This window comes from Lutra lutra, chromosome 13 (assembly GCF_902655055.1).
Source record: "Lutra lutra chromosome 13, mLutLut1.2, whole genome shotgun sequence".
NCBI classification, from domain to species: Eukaryota; Metazoa; Chordata; class Mammalia; order Carnivora; family Mustelidae; genus Lutra; species Lutra lutra.
In genome coordinates, this window is record NC_062290.1 from 14,389,410 (window position 1) to 14,405,716 (window position 16,307).

Sequence of the window (16,307 nt, forward strand, 5' to 3'; positions counted from 1 at the left end):
TCAATTGCTTCTCTTAAATCTTCCTTTGGGGAATTAGCATCTGGGGGATTTTCTCCTCTTCTTCTTCCACCCTGCCTCCCCACTTTAAGTGGGCCTTAAAGTCCCTGGCTGTGCATAAATGATGTTAAAGGTAGCCAATTGGGCTTTCTAAGATTCAAGGGTGACTCACTTGATCTCCAGAGGAAGCCTCGCATTGGCAAGTTGTTATTGTCTCACTTCACAAAACACAGTAATTTCAAGTTACCGCCAGAGAGATGAAGTCAGAGGGAAGCTGTGGCAGTGGAAATGTAGTAACACAGAAACATGCTTCCAAGCCGAGAGTGAAAACCAGTGAATTCGAGGAGAGAAAGATGAAGACCATGGCAGAAGAAAGAGCATCAGAATATGCCAATGTTCCCTGTGTAAAGAGGGTTATTCAGATAGCTAGGGAGATGGGAATTCTAATTACCTGGCAGATAATATTAAGGAAAGAGCATGTAATTGCATGAATAAACACGCTTGCTCTGGGAGAATGCTCTAATAGTCTTGATGTGCACAAGGTTGTGCAGATCTGTTCCCTTGACCTCTCACCTGCTTTTCACCTTTGCTCAAAGTGAGCTGAGTGTGAGCTGACACACAGCTTCAGTGATTCCGGCAGAAGCAATCTAGCTGTGGCTCAGGTGACGGGAAGTGGAAACTTGCCATGACACTTTGAGGAAACACATTTCCGATCCTCCCCAAATGTTAAGCAAGCTCTTAAAACTGTAAATCTAATGACACCATGAAGTGTTTTTTGATGTTTCAATCAATGGGCATTTCACGGTAATGGCTCCACAGCTGAGCAAGCCTATATTTGGTTAAAAATTTGGCCTATTTTGAAGTCCCTGAATTTCAAGTAAACCAAGAGGCTGCCAATCAATGTGGCAGCTGAAACATTTGCTCTACGAAGCAAAAACAATAGGACTCAACTCCCAAGTTTGAAAATTAATGCCATTTTGTTGTTTCTCTTAAAAGTTAATCTTTTTTCTTTGAGTTGCTCTTTATAACATCTGCTAAGTGGCTTTGTTGTTGGATTTTAGGGCTTGGCGCAATACTCCATCCTCTTTTATGGATATTATGACAATAAACGAACAATTGGATGGATGAATTTCAGGCTGCCACTCTCCTATTTTCTGGTGGGGATCATGTCCATTGGCTACAGCTTTCTGGTTGTCCTTAAAGCGTAAGTTTCACTGGCCTCTTGGGAAATGAGCCATGATTTCTGGAATCAAATAGTATTAATTTAAGAATGGGATATAATATTTATCCTATTTTATATCGAGAGGATACTGAATCTGTAAGAGATAAAATGTGGTTTTAATACCAACACTAATGTTAGACTATGACATTCCCCAAACAAAAGGGTTGAACACAAGCTCAGGCCTTTAGATCATCTCGCTGGGTTGCACTCCTATCTTGTGTTTAAACCGATGTTGAAGACACGCCTTCTTGAACTTCAAGGTGTGACTCCATGTTGCAAACAAGGCAGGGAAACAGCTGCTGGGCCCCCTTTCTTTTTGTGCCGAGAGGTTTGCAAGTTGCAGAATCAGCTCAGTAGGCAGGATCTGTTATTCTGAGCTCATTAAAAAAAAACAAAACAGAGCCAAAGTAGTTACTCAACCAAAAAAAAAAAAAAAAATCAACCATGTACAACAGAGAAAACGAATGGCCCCCAACAAGGCCATCACCATCAATTGCAGAATCATGGTCTGTCTGGAAGAACATTTATTAGAGCGTGGGGAAGAATTTCTTTAGAGAACTGACGAAGCACGTGTAACAACCCATTTAAAGACACAGCAGAAACCTGCATCTGGGGCTATGACTAATCTCCATATCCATGAGCCAGTTCTCTGAGCTAGCATGGAAGTCTGGAGAGACTTGAGAGAGTCCCAACCCTTCTACTAGACTGTGATCAAGATGAACTGGCCTTTTGCTTCATCTCAGGAAAGGACCTCTGCCCGAGGGTCCAGGTTACCCCAAGCAGGAGCTCTTTGGAATAGTCTGTGACACACTTCATGCCTTGTCTCTGCCAAACTGGTTCCACCGGAGGACACTGTCGTATTTAGTTTTCAAGACCCCACATCCACAGTATTCATCTCCCTGTCCAAATGTAATCTGGGATCCTAAATGTAAGGTATCTGTCTGTCTACCTGGTAAAGTATTACCATATTCCCCAGTCTATGCTCTTTCTCCTCTTTTAACCTTTCGGATTTGCCAAAACTAAAATCGGGGGGGCCAGTTATGTTACAGAGGTCTTGGGAGAATCATTTTGATGCCAGTCCATCAGTCAAGCGCTAACTTGATTTCCAAAATCAGAATTCATATATTTACTCGTTTATTTAATAACTTTATTGAGCAGTTACTATGGGCAATTACTGTGGGCAATCTCAAGGGCTATCTAGTGTCTGAGAATTTAGTGGTGAACAAAATAAAATCCCTACCCCCAGGATGCTCAGTTGAAGAAACAGCCTGTAAACTAAGGAGCAAACAGTGGTTGTGGCCAATATAGAATATAATATATATATATGACATCCTCATGTTATGCAGATGTTATTCATGTATTAGGTGTTAGCCTTTGCAGCCAAATATTTGCTGCAGTTTCTCCTTTCTCCAGAGTGTAATATGTGCTGTTTCGTGTAGCATAGCCCTTGCTATAATTTTCTCCCCCTTGTGTAGCAGGCTTATCCTGTGAGCTTCTAGAGAGTTGCTTCCTACCTCCTTTTCAATCCCCTTCCTCGTCCTGACTTTCTTTTGAGCAGAGCCTCCATTACAGTGACCCTGTTGGCTTAGGATTTATGGAGTCACTTATTTGAATAATTAAAAACTTTCACATACAACCGTAAAATGACCAAATAACCCCAGCATGTAAACAGAGATGTAAACTTGGGGTCCGAGGCAAGAAGTTGAGGCAAAGGCATGAATGCGACCATTGCTTTCTACAACCTCCCAACGAAGCAACAGATACGTGGAGGTTGTGTCTCATAGACACAGTGGTTCAAACCTATAGCCTCCTTGAAAAGAGAAGAATGTTCATAGGTAGGTGCATTTTTGTCTCTCTGTGGGCAAGGGCTAGAGCTGTCCATGGAACGTTTAATAGGTATCAGGGCTCCCTCCGAACAGAAGTGTACTATAGTCCTGCACTTTGTCTTTCCTTCATTCTTTGAGCATTCCCCTCTTTCTTGTCAGTTCCTGCATGCTGGGTGCTCTGGACTCGCCCAGCTCATGCTCCCTTATCTGAGAGGCTGTCTACAACCACACAATTTTGCCAGGGAAGCTCCATTCGAAACTTCAATCTGTCAAGCATCCACTTTGACTTGAAACCTTGCCCTTTGCTCAGTGAGAGCGTGGAAGTGGATGGTGGCGTATGAGTGAAGTAATCTTCTCTCTTGATTAAACCAGTGGAAATCTTGGATTTCAACACCTTTTGACCTACAAAGGGGCATTTTATGTGATTCAACATATCTCATGCAGGCCTAGCTTGGGCACCAGAGTGAAGTCAGAGAGCCTAAGCCCTTGACCTACGTCTGTGGTTAACTGCTGGAAAGTGTCCAGCAAATCACTTCATAATGCTAACCTTAGCTTCTCCATCTGTAAAGAGAGAATAATATTAACTCCCTTGACTTTTTGTTCAGTTGTTGAGAAAGGGAAAACATGGTGATACGTACAGACACCATTTCAAAGGGCAAAGTGATAGACTGATGTAAGGGATAATTATTTTTGGTGATTTTTTCATAACTTTGCACATTTAAAATATATAAACCTCTATGAGGAGTGAAGCTAATAGTAGGGGATGTGAGCGACCTCAGAGATGCCTGCCAACCTGTCATGTCAGCTTTATATGGTGCTTCTTTCCTTTTTGGTTCCATAGCGCTGTAATACTCAGAAAACCAAAACCTTATGGGATCATTTTATAATATGTATCATATGAAATTTTAATTTTGCTATTTATAGTGATAAGGGGAAAAGAAAGGAAGTGGAGTGAGTGGAATATAGATCTTTAACCACTGAAATAAACTGTAAGTAAATGCATTTTAAGCTCTCAAAGCAAAAAAAAAAAAAGTATGTGTGTATACACACACACACACACACACACACATATTCTAATCAGTTATATATATTAAAGTATGTAGATTAGGATATATGTAACCAGTTGGCATGAACATTGTATAAAAATTTTGATATTTGTTCGAGAGTTGTAAAGTATGGAGAAATTTGATGCATTCAGTCTGTTCTTTGGGAAGAGATACTTGGTGGGAGTTGGCGTCTATGCAGGAGTTTCCTGACCGGCCCTGGGTTAGTTCATTCCTAGCTGCAGGGGGGTCTGGAAATAAGCTAAAGCCACCTAGAAATTTAAGGGTGTACACATTTTTTTTCCTGGGGAGGGACCCATGGGTTTTTGTCAGATTTCTAAAGAGAGCCTTATCCCACAAAAGGTTAAGAACCAAGTGGATGATGCTAAGAAAACAGGTGAGGAAAACAAATTCAAAGTACATATTTTTGTAGGACCTGTTTAATTGTTAAAATCATCAATGCTTCACAGTCTTTTAATCCCAAAAGGCCTGGAAAATGAACAGTTTAAAGAATTAAAACCAAAATTTGAAGATCAACTTTTATTTTCTGGTCCTAAGAACAAATTTCGTTTGGAAATACATGCTTTCAGGATACTGCTTCTCCAGGCTACCTGTAATTGTACTATTTTGCTACTCCCTACCCTTTCCCTTTCTTTCTGGATCCAGGGGGCTGGATTAAACCCTGTGTTTTTATAGGATGACTAAAAATATTGGGGATGATGGGGGCGGTGAAGACAACACGTTCAACTTCAGCTGGAAGGTGTTCACGAGCTGGGACTACCTGATCGGCAATCCGGAAACCGCAGACAACAAATTCAATTCTATCACCATGAACTTCAAGGTAAACACATCAACTTCAAGACCCGTGCCTTTGGATTTCCAAGATGAAAATCAGAGCCATTCCATACGGTTTAGCTTAGCAAAGTATCCTGACAATTAAAAGAAAGATTAACTCATCATTTCTGCCTACCAGGATCCGGGCAGGGTTCTGATTGTGATTGGAAAATATCTGATGACACACGACAGCACGATTTCTTCTCTAAATTTGGTAATAAAAATACTGCCATTGGCTTGAAACAGGAGGCCATTAATAATCAGAAATCAGATAGTCTAAATAATAGAACAAGGCTTACTAATTATTTACAGGAATAAGCTAGCTCAATATTTAAAATGACCCTTAGGTATTATTTTGGAGCTTCAGGAAAAAAAAAAAAGACTATCAGAAGAATGTAGAAAGAAGTTTGTCCTCATCTGAGATCAGTCAGAGTATATAAGAATTCTCCTTTCTTTCACTCGTTCTTGCTGCTGATATCCGCCTGGTTTGTGGAATCCCAGGTGGAGTGCACATTTTCATTCCTCATTAGATGTTTGCAAAAACAGCTTCTGAGTGTATGCTAGTTTTCGTAGCTCAGATATATTTTGTTTTTCTGTTTTGCTTGAGTACAGGAAGCAATCATAGAGGAAAGAGCAGCCCAAGTAGAAGAAAACGTCCACTTGATCAGATTCCTGAGGTTTCTCGCTAACTTCTTCGTGTTTCTAACACTTGGCGGGAGTGGATACCTCATCTTTTGGGCTGTGAAGCGATCCCAGGAATTTGCACAGCAAGATCCAGACACCCTTGGGTGGTGGGAAAAGAATGAAGTTCGTCTCTGCATGCTTTTTATGTGCTTAGAACCTGACATTTGAAATTGTGTGGTTATGCTTCTCTGGTGCAATGTTAAATAAGGCCGTCCTTTACCTGTCTACCCCACACTGTCCGGTCACACATTTTCCACTCCATTCCAGGCTTATTTCCAGATCTTTCTACTGTCTGTCTCTCATTTTGTGATTTTATGGAAAGCTAGAGTTGAAAGAGATACTAGAACGCATGTATTCCAACCAGTATATTTTACAGATGCGGTTAATAAATGTCAGGAGGAGGGGTGGTGTGTTCAGGTCACAGAACCATGGGGAAGAGTGAGTTAAAACCCAGGAATCTTGATTTCAAAGCCAACACTCCTTCCATGACTCTATGTTTCTTTCTCTGTAGATTCTGCATCTGTCACTGAAAGATCCAATTGTTGCCCTAATTCTTGGAAACAGCAATGTTAGAGTCCTTGGTTCCTATGTTTATCTCACTGGAAACATTCAGATTACCTCCTCCGCTTTCGGCAAGTCTGGGATTCTCTCTGTTTCTCCCTAGCAGTCTCACTGCACACTTTCCACCTTCTCCTCCCTTTGCCTTATTTCCTCTCCCTCCAAGAGATAGTCAAATGAGGAAGGCCAGCTCTTTGCCTGGAATTAAATCTGACGGTGATGTGTCTTCAGGATATGTGCCCATTGAGCAGGTCAGAGGAAGGAAAGCAGATGTAGAGAATAAGGAAATTCAGATGTAGAGAATAAGGAAATCGCTATGTCTTGTTGCTAGGGCCTGTTGCCTTTCATAAAATGTCCTGGCATACAATGTGGTATCTTTTTAAACTTGAGCATTTTCAAAGTATGTATAGATTAAGGCTGTGGGAAGTGTAGAGTGCCCACACTGAAACTTCTGCTGAGCCTTGTAGACCAAAAAGATTCAGAAAGTCCTTATAAGCATAGAATTTTCTAGAAATATCTTGGACAAAATATAGCCTATTTACAACAAAAGACTCCAAATGAAAACATACCATGTATTTCAGAAATGATAATCCTGGAGATGGGGGTCTGTAACAGCACAGACATTTCATGGAAACCTATAAAATGTCATTAGGTAAAAAACAAAACAAAAGAAAAGAAAACCAAAACAACAACAACAGCAAAAAAAAAAAAAACCCATGTGTTAGAAAATAAAATTATTTTGCCAAAAAAAAAAAAAACCATGTGTTAGAAAATAAAATTATTTTGCCAAAAAAAAAAAAGAAAAACGTCATTAGGTAAAGGGATTTTATTTATTTAAAACAGAGGAGAACCTCAAAGCATTTATCAAGTTTGTTGTCAAAGTTTCTTCTTACGGTTGTGATAACTTCTATTACTTTGGCCCATGGTTCATATTGATCATATTTTTGTATAAATGAACCATAGTAAAGTGTAGATAGTTTCTTTTCATTAGGTGGAAGGATCATTCTACGTAAGAGTCTGTTTAACACCTATTTAAGGGGACCCTGAGTCCTAAGGGCCAACAAAGGTAGTAATGAGGATGCACGAATAACTTTATACATTTGATGAAACAGAATTTAAATTTATCTTATAAAAGATAGCACAGGATCTGCCAAGTTTTTACCTTAGGCTGAAATTATACATGCTGATTTTATATTACGTCATGCTGATTTTTATCTTCTCTTGGTCATACTCACGTAACGTTCTTAATAAAAATGGGAAAAACCATACTGACAGTATTTTCTCAATACAATCTGGTAGTTATAATCATTCAAAACACAGAATCAAGAAATGGCAATAGGAAATTTTAGTGGTGACAGTTTGAACCAAGTGTTTAGGAAAGGCCCTGCCAGGGCTAACCAAAGTCTTTTTTCATTCAGGGAGGCTTTTTCCCCATCACAAAAGTAGTACATGAACTGGATTCTTTTCCCTGATTTAATATAGCCTAATATTTTAATTATGAAGGTGCCAGACAGGAGATATGGACCATACATTTACTACTTTTCATATTCTCTCCCCCTTCTCCACACTGCCATTCTAAACCATTTCTTCACTCCTGGAAATTTCCTACCTCAGCTTTGATAACATGATGATTTGCGTTCTCCTTTTGTTTCTCTAAATGTCCTGTTTTCCTGTTTTCTTTGATAAACCCATTCCTTTTTTTTTTTTTTTTTTTTTTTTTTTGCCCCTAATAGGGTATATTCCCCAGACTTCACTATTTAGTCCTGAGCCCATTTCAGGGAGCTCATTTATTCCAACTGATTGAACTAGCCCATATGCTGATAATTGTCAAATTAGTATTTCCAGTTTGGACCTCATTCCCCAAGAAGAACATTTTTGCTTTCCATTGGAACTCTTGTTGCAAAGTGTATGACTGTGGGATGCCTGGGTGCTCAGTGGGTTAAGCCTCTGCCTTCGGTTCAGGTCATGGCATCAGGGTCCTGGGATCGAGTCCGGCATTGGGCTTTCAGCTCAGCGGGGAGCCTGCTTCCTCCTCTCTCTCTGCCTGCCTCTCTGCCTACTTGTGATCTGTCAAATAAATAAGTAAAAATCTTTTAAAAAAAGAAAAAAGTCTATCACCATATCAGAATCAGTTCCCATGTAGAAGCATATGTTCATTGGACATAGGGTGATATAAATTTCTTCCCTCATTACACTAGGGAACAGACTGTTATTACTGGCACATATACGGGCTCATACACAAGCATGCCTTGAGAATGGGACTTGAATATTTTCTTTGTTGTTTTAATGAGATCAAATTTTAAAAGTGCATGAGATAATCTTCTTTAGTCTTATAAAAGATGAAGGGAATATAGCTGAAATCTTGCAAAATCCTGGAAGAAAGCATTATTTTTTAAATACCATTAACTTAGTTAATTCCTTGTGTCTCCCTGTAGATGAACATGGTCATGTCCCTCCTGGGGATGTTCTGTCCAACACTGTTTGACTTATTTGCTGAATTGGAAGACTACCATCCCCTCATCGCTCTGAAATGGCTACTGGGACGCATTTTTGCTCTACTTTTAGGCAACTTGTATGTATTTATTCTGGCCTTGATGGATGAGATTAACAACAAGGTGAGTCTTGTATCTGGATTGCTTTCTGCATCCCTGTGTTGTTACGTTCCCTGTCTCCAGACTGCTAGAAATGCCTTTGAAACCTGTGCTGTCTCCATCATTGCCTCCATCCCTTTGCATCCTAGATTGAAGAGGAGAAGCTGGTAAAGGCCAATATTACCCTCTGGGAAACCAACATGATCAAGGCCTACAATGCCTCCCTCACCGGAAATAGCACTGGGCCACCTTTTTTTGTGCACCCCGCAGATGTACCTCGAGGACCCTGCTGGGAAACAATGGTGGGGCAGGTAATGTCACAATAGACGTGGATGACAATAAATGGATGAAGAAAGAGCAGAATCAATTATGTCTTTCATAAAGGTGGCCTATTTTTTTTGTTGCTTCATAAAAAATACCAAAGATGTATTGAGGGCTTACTATGGTGCTGCTATGAATTTCATGTATAGTCTCTCATGCAGTCCTCACTCCAGCCATTGAGGGAAGTACTACTTTTACACCTTTTTTAAGCTGTGTTTAAAGAAAGGATATTTTTAAATGGTGTGAGGAGAGGTTCATCTTCTATTTGTGTTGTAAGAAAGCACCTAGATTTAGATACAGGCTCCTGCGAATATTTAAGTGGAACTCTTACCTATTATTTCCAGTTTCCCACTAAAAGAATGTTCCTTCGGGAGCACACATGAATACTAATTTCAGCAATGTCCATTTTTCTCGAATAATTGTCCCCTAAGTGTTAAAGGAAATACTGTTTTAGGTGAGTTGTTTTCATGATTATGTAAATGACCCCAGTCCAAGACTGCTGTTATTTTACCAGAGAAAGGAGAGAATGTTTCATATGGCTTTCTGACCAATAAGGGAAACCAAATTAAGAAAACACCAATAAACTATTCCACATCTCTTATTTCTATACAGATCCAATTGTTATTTTGAAAAGTCTTTAATTCAATCTTAATAGAATTGACGTTGCAACTGTGCATTTCGTAAACTGGTTTTGGACTTGGGATCTTCAAGGAGGACCAGATACTTTTAAATATGTCATCGTGCATCTACCTGCCTGTGGGACAACAGTCCAGTCTCAGCAGTAATGTGGTCTCGTGGAATTATTTGAATAATTTTTTGCTGTGTACTCCTTCTTTGTAATCTAAAAGGAAAAATTGAAAGTTAGTGTTAGTCTTATAAAATGGATGCAATTTAAACAAATGAGGATATCATTAGATGCCCTCATGCTCTTATTAGATGCTCATCAGACTTAAGCCAATCAACTATGATTTTAATTGTGGGGAAAAAAATGAGAACAATGTATGTGATGCTATATACACATCCAAACAGTATGGTATGACTAAGGATTTTATTTTACTTTATTTTTATGCTTTCAGGGTCCAGATAAACATTTCCCTTTCCAATTGCATATAACTAAATACTCCATTTTCAGACATGCACATTCATACATGTTTATAAGGTGTATTATATCTGAAATTATAAGTGAATGTAGGCTGCCTTTACTTAGGAGACAGGTATGGTAGGTGGGGTAATGGCCGTTCAAAGATGTCCATTACCAGTCCCTGGAATCCATCTGACAATGTTACCTTTCATGGTAATATGGGCTTTGCTGATGGGACTAAATGAAGGAAAGCTATCCTGGATTATGTGGATGGACCTAGTGAAATCACGAGTAGGGACAAAAGAGTCAAAGTCAGAAAAACCAGACATGACAGTGGAACCAGGTTGGAGAGATGTGCTTTATAGATGGACAAAGAGGGGCTGTGAGCCCAGGGATGCCAGCAGGCTCCAGAAGCTGGACAAGGTGGGGACCCAGCTTCCTCCCTGATGCCTACACCTTGATTTTAGATCTCTGACCTCCAGAACTGCAAGAGAATAAATTCATGTTGTCTTAAGCCCCAAAGCGTGTGGTGGATTGTGACAGCAGCAACAAGAAGGGAATGCACAGAAGTATATAGGTTTCTGAATTTCAGGGGTCCTTCCTTGAAAGTGCTTCATGTAAGTCCTAGCACATCTAGGCTGCTTTGTGAGTCCTCAGCTAAAATGGAAAGAAATGAAAAATCAGGGGGAAGAGGTTTTTTCCACAAACTCAAAACATTTGAGATGTTCTCTTCTTTATGTCCTAGAATGCATAAAGGGGCTATGCAAGCTCCCCTTTAACCATCTTACTAGTACGGACTGTCAAGGAGAAGATTGAGGGAAGAGAAAGTGATCAATTAGATAGGAATGCCAGTGCAATGGAGGAGGATAATTACGCCTCTGATTATGCAGAAGTTTCTGGGTTGGCCCCACACATATTGACTTAAAAAGGAAAGTCACTTATTTAATTCTTCTTGGGACGTTGCTGCTTGTCTTGTCCTTAAAAAAAAAAAAAAATCCCATCTTTGGTGCTTTTCTTTGCTTCATCATCTCACCTTACTGCCCCCTTCTCTTTCTCCTTCATTTCCCTAAGGGGCATACAACACTTGTGGGAAAGTCTGTGGGGGCTGGGCCAGAGGTAGTGGTTCTGAACAGAATGTTGATGAGGGAGGTAGAGTCTCTGGGGATGAGAGAACCAGGGGACATAAAAACACTGAGAGCTGGAGAGTTTGGTTTTTAAGAGATCCATGTCAATATCCATGCAACTAGAAACATTTTGTTTAACCATTAAAAAGTGACTCCAGGGGTGTGTCTGTTGGTTAAGGGTCCGACTCTTTTTTTTTTTTTTTTAAAGATTTTATTTATTTATTTGACAGAGATCACAAGTAGACAGAGAGGCAGGCAGAGAGAGAGAGAGAGGGAAGCAGGCTTCCTGCTGAGCAGAGAGCCCGATGCGGGACTCGATCCCAGGACCCTGAGATCATGACCTGAGCCGAAGGCAGCGGCTTAACCCACTGAGCCACCCAGGTGCCCCAAGGGTCTGACTCTTGATTTTAGCTCCAATCATGGTCTCAGGCTGGTGAGGTCAAGCCCTGAGTCAGGCTCTGTACCCACGATGGCTCTGCATGATTGAGATTCTCTCTCTCTCCCTGGCCCATCCTCCAGCTCATGAGCCCCTGCTCTCTCTCTCTCTTTCTAAAATAAAATAAATAAATAAAATCTTAAAAAAAAAAAAAAGGTGACTCCAGAAGAAACAGTAAAGGTATCTGCTGTGCATGTCAGGTTGGGGATACACCCCAAACACACATTGTTCTATAAAAACATTCCAGAACTTTCCTCTTCTCCTCCATGGATGCCCTCTACTTTGTTTCTTCAAGGATGATATAGGACTCAAACCTCTATTTGAGTCTGAATATAAGATAATTTGGTGGCTTCTTTATCCCTCCAAGGAATCTCAAGATGTAACCACTTAGGTCCATCTGCAATGGCATTTAATAGGTAGGTAGCAAACACCCATGGGAGATTGCTATTTAAAGCTATATACTGAGGTCTGCATTTTGGGGAAGGAGAAAGCCGCCAACAACTGAACGAACAGCAGTGGCTAACATTTATTGAATGCCCATAATGTGCCCAGTGCTGTTTCCTTGAATTTCTAAATCACCCTTTAAGTTATATTTCTATCTCTGTCTTATAGATGAGGAGGCCATGACCTGAAAAGCTACAATAATTTGCTCAAGCTCTTAAAGGAAGTAAATGACAGGAGCCCAGGTTTAACCCACACAGTCTGATGAGAGTTTATACATCCTTGTCTACAGTGCTAATTGTCCCTAGAAACATAATGAGCATCAACACATACTCTCTAAACTCCTGCCATGGGATGTCTAGAGTCTGTGGTCCTCCATGATGCCCCTTTCCTGTTACCTGCTAATGACTCTTATGTTTGCTGATCAAAGCTGTGCAAGCATTTTAACTAACTGTCATGAGTGGAAAGCTGCGAGGTGTGGGGTGTGGTGCTCAGCAGGGGGCCTATGGAAACTGTGCTCCCATCCTGACTAGCATGCTGGGACCTGGGGCTGGTGCTCCTCAGGTGGGCTGGGCCACTGTTTTGGGGATTCTCCTTCTTAGGAAGCACTGTGGTGTTCTGTGGTTTGTGAATAAATCTTACATTTCCATATAATGTTTCAATCCTCTTCTGGTATTTTATATGACAGACTACTGCTTAGGAAAAAATAAGATTTTAAACATTGGGATGAGGATGTTTAGGAAGACGTGGGCGACTTTATAACCACTGTGGAATTTTCTCTTACCTGAGGAAGGCCTTCTGACATGGTGACAGAAGCCAAAAAATATCCCTCATTGCCTACCTCTAATTGATACTAGTTATTAGAACCTGAACTCAAGTTGCCTGGGAATGAAAAAGAGAATAAGAACCAGAAGAAAAAAGTTATGGCCCGAAATACCTGCAGGAATTTACTATCATTCAACCATTCGTTCCATATTTATTGAGTGTAAGCTGAGTGGCAGGCATCATGTTGGCTGCTAGAGGTCCAATGGGCCCCAAGGTGGGCTAGTTTCTTGCTTTTGTGAAAACTACAATTTCTGGGGGTAAACAAAGTCGTTAATTAAGTCATTATGCAAAATTTACAAATTTACAGTGCTAACTAAGCATTGTAAGAATGAAATGCATGGAATCTGAGTATTTTTTATAGGGAGACTCACCCTTGTCAGTGAGGTGAGTGAAACCTTCCTAAATCAGTGATGCTTTAGTGGTGTGTGTTCTTTGGTATAAACTGAGCCAAGAGGTGAAGTAACAATGATTGAGTGGTGTGAAGACCCGTGCAAAGGCCCTGTGGCCTGAGGAAGTATGGAGATTGAGGATCTGAATGAAAGCCAGGGAGCTGGAATGAAGAAGAAGGATGAGCAATACCAGAAGAATATGGGGAGTTAGACAGGAGCCGGGTTATACAGAAACTTCCAGATTATGCAGAAACCTTGCACTCTCTTGGCCCACCTTTTACTCCAGCTGTTTTGCACACAGCTATTAACCTGACAGCATCTCAACAGCTGTATGCTTGTTCTCTCTACCTTCAGAGTTCCTCTGCTGTCATCAAGTGAGGTGTTAATACCACATGGGGACATCCTTGACTAATGGGAGTAGTTGCTGGTGATCAGTATGTCCTCCTCTGTCACTGGCATGGACAATTCTGAGGCTTACTCTATATAGCTTCTAGGCTTCCAGGTGGGTCCTCAGAAGGATAAGACTCACTTGCCCCAGTAGTGGCAGCTTTTAGCATGCTCTCAGGCAAGAGCTTTCCTTCCTTCTGTTTCATTCTTCCCTGAATGAAACACTTCCCTCCTTTGACACCACTTCCCAAAATATACTGCCAGCCTACAAGCCCTCCCACAGGCACAGTGGTTGGTGAAAACTAATGCTAAATTTTTAAATTTATATTTTTAAGGTTTTACTATAATAATTTTTGTTTGGGTTATATGTATGTTTTAGTTAACTGCTATTTATAGCAGGTTATATTTATAATAGCGGCAGCAATTTTTTTAAGAATAAAGTATGTTAAAGTTAAAAGAAATCTGAGATACATTATATTTCATATGGTACTTGGACGTATTAAGAATCATGGAAGTGGTAGACGATCTGGCGTTTAGGAAGTATTGCTCCGAAGTATGAGGCTGGAAACTAATCTAGTGATAGCTAATCAAATGGCCCTTTGCCCCATGAGAAAATTCTTTCTCACTAGTCATTTTATTTTATTTTATTTTTTAAACATTTTATTTATTTATTTATTTGAGAGAAGAGAGAGACAGTGAGAGAGAGCATGAGCAAGGAGAAGGTCAGAGGGAGAAGCAGACTCCCCATGGAGCTGGGAGCCTGATGTGGGACTCAATCCCGGGACTCCAGGATCATGACCTGAGCTGAAGGCAGTCGCTTAACCAACTGAGCCACCCAGGCGCCCTCACTAGTCATTTTAGAGGGGAGATTAGGTAGCTGGAAGTAGAAACCAAAAGACTTTAGAAATTATAGAAGAACACTAGTATTTCTGGCAAAATATGTATTACTAGATGTTCAGTATCTTCAGTCTTGGGACATAAATTACTGAGAAGGAAAAGAAAAGGAAGAGCAGAGGAGAACTATCATAACGAACATTTATAATTATGTGTCTATTCTTATGTTTATCACTGGTTGTTGTAGGGGTTCCATGAGGAAATAGTGAGCTTTCCCTCTAACCCACAGCACATACCCTTTTGCACATAAATTTAAGTCCACACCACTGAGGTAACCAGTTTCTAATTTTCCAGAATTTTCTATGCCTATATGTATACATATATGTATATACACATAGGAATTTTTGTTAACAAATGAGTTCATACCACATACCCTATTTTGTAAATTTTTAAAGATCCATTTCTTTTTTTTTTTTTTTTAAGATTTTATTTATTTGTCAGAGAGAGATAGTGAGCGAGCACAGGCAAACAGAGTGGCAGGCAGAGGCAGAGGCAGAGGGAGAAGCAGGCTCCCCACAGAACAAGGAGCCCGATGTGGGACTTGATCCCAGGACTCTGGGATCATGACCCGAGCCGAAGGCAGCGGCTTAACCAACTAAGCCACCCAGGCATCCCCTAAAGATCCATTTCTTATCAGAGCATAGTGTTCTAGAACTTTTTAAAGTTTACCGAGGTATTCATATACCACACATTCCACCCATTTAAAATTACACAATTCACTGGTTTCTAGTGTATGTTCACGCAGTTGTGCATCTCTAACCACAGTACACTCTTTTTCTTTCAAGATCTCACAATAGTCCATTGTGTGGACAAGCCCTTCTATTTCATAAATCTAAGCATATTTGAATTGTTTCCAATTTTTATCTGGAAAAAGCCCTACTTTCATAATCACATGTATAGATCTCTGCACTTGTGTGAATATTGCCGTGGGACATCTTTCTACAAGTGGATTTCCTTCATATTCTATCTCCTTTGAAATGTGATGGATTTCCACAAATTCCCCCCCAAATGTTGTCGGGGGTTGACATTCACCATACTCACCAATAAGGAGAAGTCTGGATTTTTATTTATTTTTTTTTAAATTTTTTTTTAAAGATTTTATTTGTTTATTAGACAGAGATCACAAGTAGGCAGAGAGATAGGCAGAGAGAGAGAGAGAGAGGGAAGCAGGCTCCCCGCTGAGCAGAGAGCCCGATGCGGGGCTCGATCCCAGGACCCTGAGATCATGACCTGAGCCGAAGGCAGAGGCTTTAACCCACTGAGCCACCCAGGCGCCCCGAAGCCTGGATTTTTAAAGATTCATCTTTCTGTGAGTCAACAACTCATTGTTTTAATTTGCACTTTTGTGTGGGGGGGTTTCAGTGTTTTTCAACATTTGATTGACAGCATATTTCCTTCCGTAAATTTCTTATTTACCATTTGCCAACTTCTTTCCTTACTGCATTGCCCATCTATTGTCAGGCTGGTTTATAAACATTTTAACACGTTAGAAAAACTAATCCTGTATCACGGATGCTGCCAGTACTTTTCAAAGGTCATCTTTTAACTGCATAAACATTGCTGTTTGCCAGATCAAAGTTATAAACTTACGTGTGGTCAGTATATTCCTGGTTTTATTTCTCGTGCCATGCTTATAAATGTTTCTCAGTGAGAA

At 40.3% G+C, this 16,307-nt stretch overlaps 1 protein-coding gene across 2 annotated transcripts in view; it reads left to right on the forward strand.

Moving 5' to 3' along the window:
• TMC1 (transmembrane channel like 1) overlaps nt 1–16,307 on the forward strand; it is a 147,037-nt gene that overhangs the window by 98,567 nt on the left and 32,163 nt on the right. For both annotated transcript variants that reach the window (XM_047700537.1, XM_047700539.1), the window contains 5 exons: nt 1,059–1,201; nt 4,785–4,929; nt 5,535–5,729; nt 8,600–8,779; nt 8,905–9,066. In XM_047700537.1, coding sequence (XP_047556493.1) covers nt 1,059–1,201; nt 4,785–4,929; nt 5,535–5,729; nt 8,600–8,779; nt 8,905–9,066 — 825 coding nt within the window. The remainder of the gene's footprint in view (nt 1–1,058; nt 1,202–4,784; nt 4,930–5,534; nt 5,730–8,599; nt 8,780–8,904; nt 9,067–16,307) is intronic.